This window comes from Cariama cristata, unplaced genomic scaffold, assembly GCF_000690535.1.
Source record: "Cariama cristata isolate BGI_N322 unplaced genomic scaffold, ASM69053v1 scaffold24633, whole genome shotgun sequence".
Taxonomy (NCBI): domain Eukaryota; kingdom Metazoa; phylum Chordata; class Aves; order Cariamiformes; family Cariamidae; genus Cariama; species Cariama cristata.
In genome coordinates, this window is record NW_009609265.1 from 1 (window position 1) to 1014 (window position 1014).

Sequence of the window (1014 nt, forward strand, 5' to 3'; positions counted from 1 at the left end):
AGCGGGGTTTTGCCTGGAGCACCCCTTGGAGCAGGGTGAAGGGTTCGTAGGGGGTTGTGTCCCAGTGTTCCCCCACCACCACCTGGGGCAGGTGGGTGCCAGGAGAGAGGCGAAGCTTAAAGGAGTCAGGGCTTGAGTAATCGGGGCTCTCCAAATTAAAGAGAGGGGGGAACAGTGAGGGTGGGCACCCTGCTTCCCCCGCTCCTGCAGGTGTGTGGCATGATGAGTTCCCCTGGCAGGGCCAGCAGCACGTTTCCCCTGCACGTCCTGGTCTGGAATAATGACTACAGACGGCTGGACGAGGAGCTGCAGGACAAGGTAACTGGGACAGCCGGGGGACAGAGGGGCTCTTGTGGGGCTGGTGGCCCCAAAAGAGCTTCTGCCATGGTACAGGGCTTGGTGCCCCTCGCTTACTGCCTTTCTAGGGAGAAGTAACCGTGGTGGTACTGCCAGGTCTGTTTGCTGGGCTTGTGGGATCGCTGCGCTTCTTTCTCTTCAGCTATTTATTGGTTGCGGGATTGATGTAAGAAGGTGTAGGAATATACTTTTGGTTGTGTGAGATATTAAACGTTGACTTCTTATCTGTAAAGCTGCGCTCAGAGCGTTCGAGTACAGGTTGCCGAATAGCTCTTTAGAAAGTATTAGGAGCCATTGAAACAGATTAGGAAGAGCAGATACGATGGACGTTAATTTTTTTTTTCTGTGCCAGAAAAGCAATAAGTACTGCTTACCTTAACGGGAAATCAACATGCAGAAAAGGTGGCTGCTGCTGCTGAAGATTAAACCAGCCTCTAGCTTGCTGAGGACTAGCAGTTCTCACAGATTTGTTGCTGTCCAGGACTGTGGGGGCAGCAGTTTTATACTGGCTGGAATGTTTTCAGCATCTCTGCTAAAAAAATGGATCATTGTTTCATGCCGTAGAGTAGAAAAATACAAAGCTGTTCCCTTTCTTGGACGGCTAAGCGAGAAATGGTAATGACGTAAGGAAATGGTCTGAAAAACTGCAGCAGAGCT

At 50.9% G+C, this 1014-nt stretch overlaps 1 protein-coding gene across 1 annotated transcript in view; it reads left to right on the forward strand.

Annotated features, from left to right (window-relative positions):
• The first annotated feature begins 219 nt into the window (after window positions 1-219).
• ANKRD13A (ankyrin repeat domain 13A) overlaps window positions 220-1014 on the forward strand; it is a 12670-nt gene continuing 11875 nt past the window's right edge. Inside the window, exon 1 of the mRNA XM_009697493.1 lies at window positions 220-318. Coding sequence (XP_009695795.1) covers window positions 220-318 — 99 coding nt within the window. The remainder of the gene's footprint in view (window positions 319-1014) is intronic.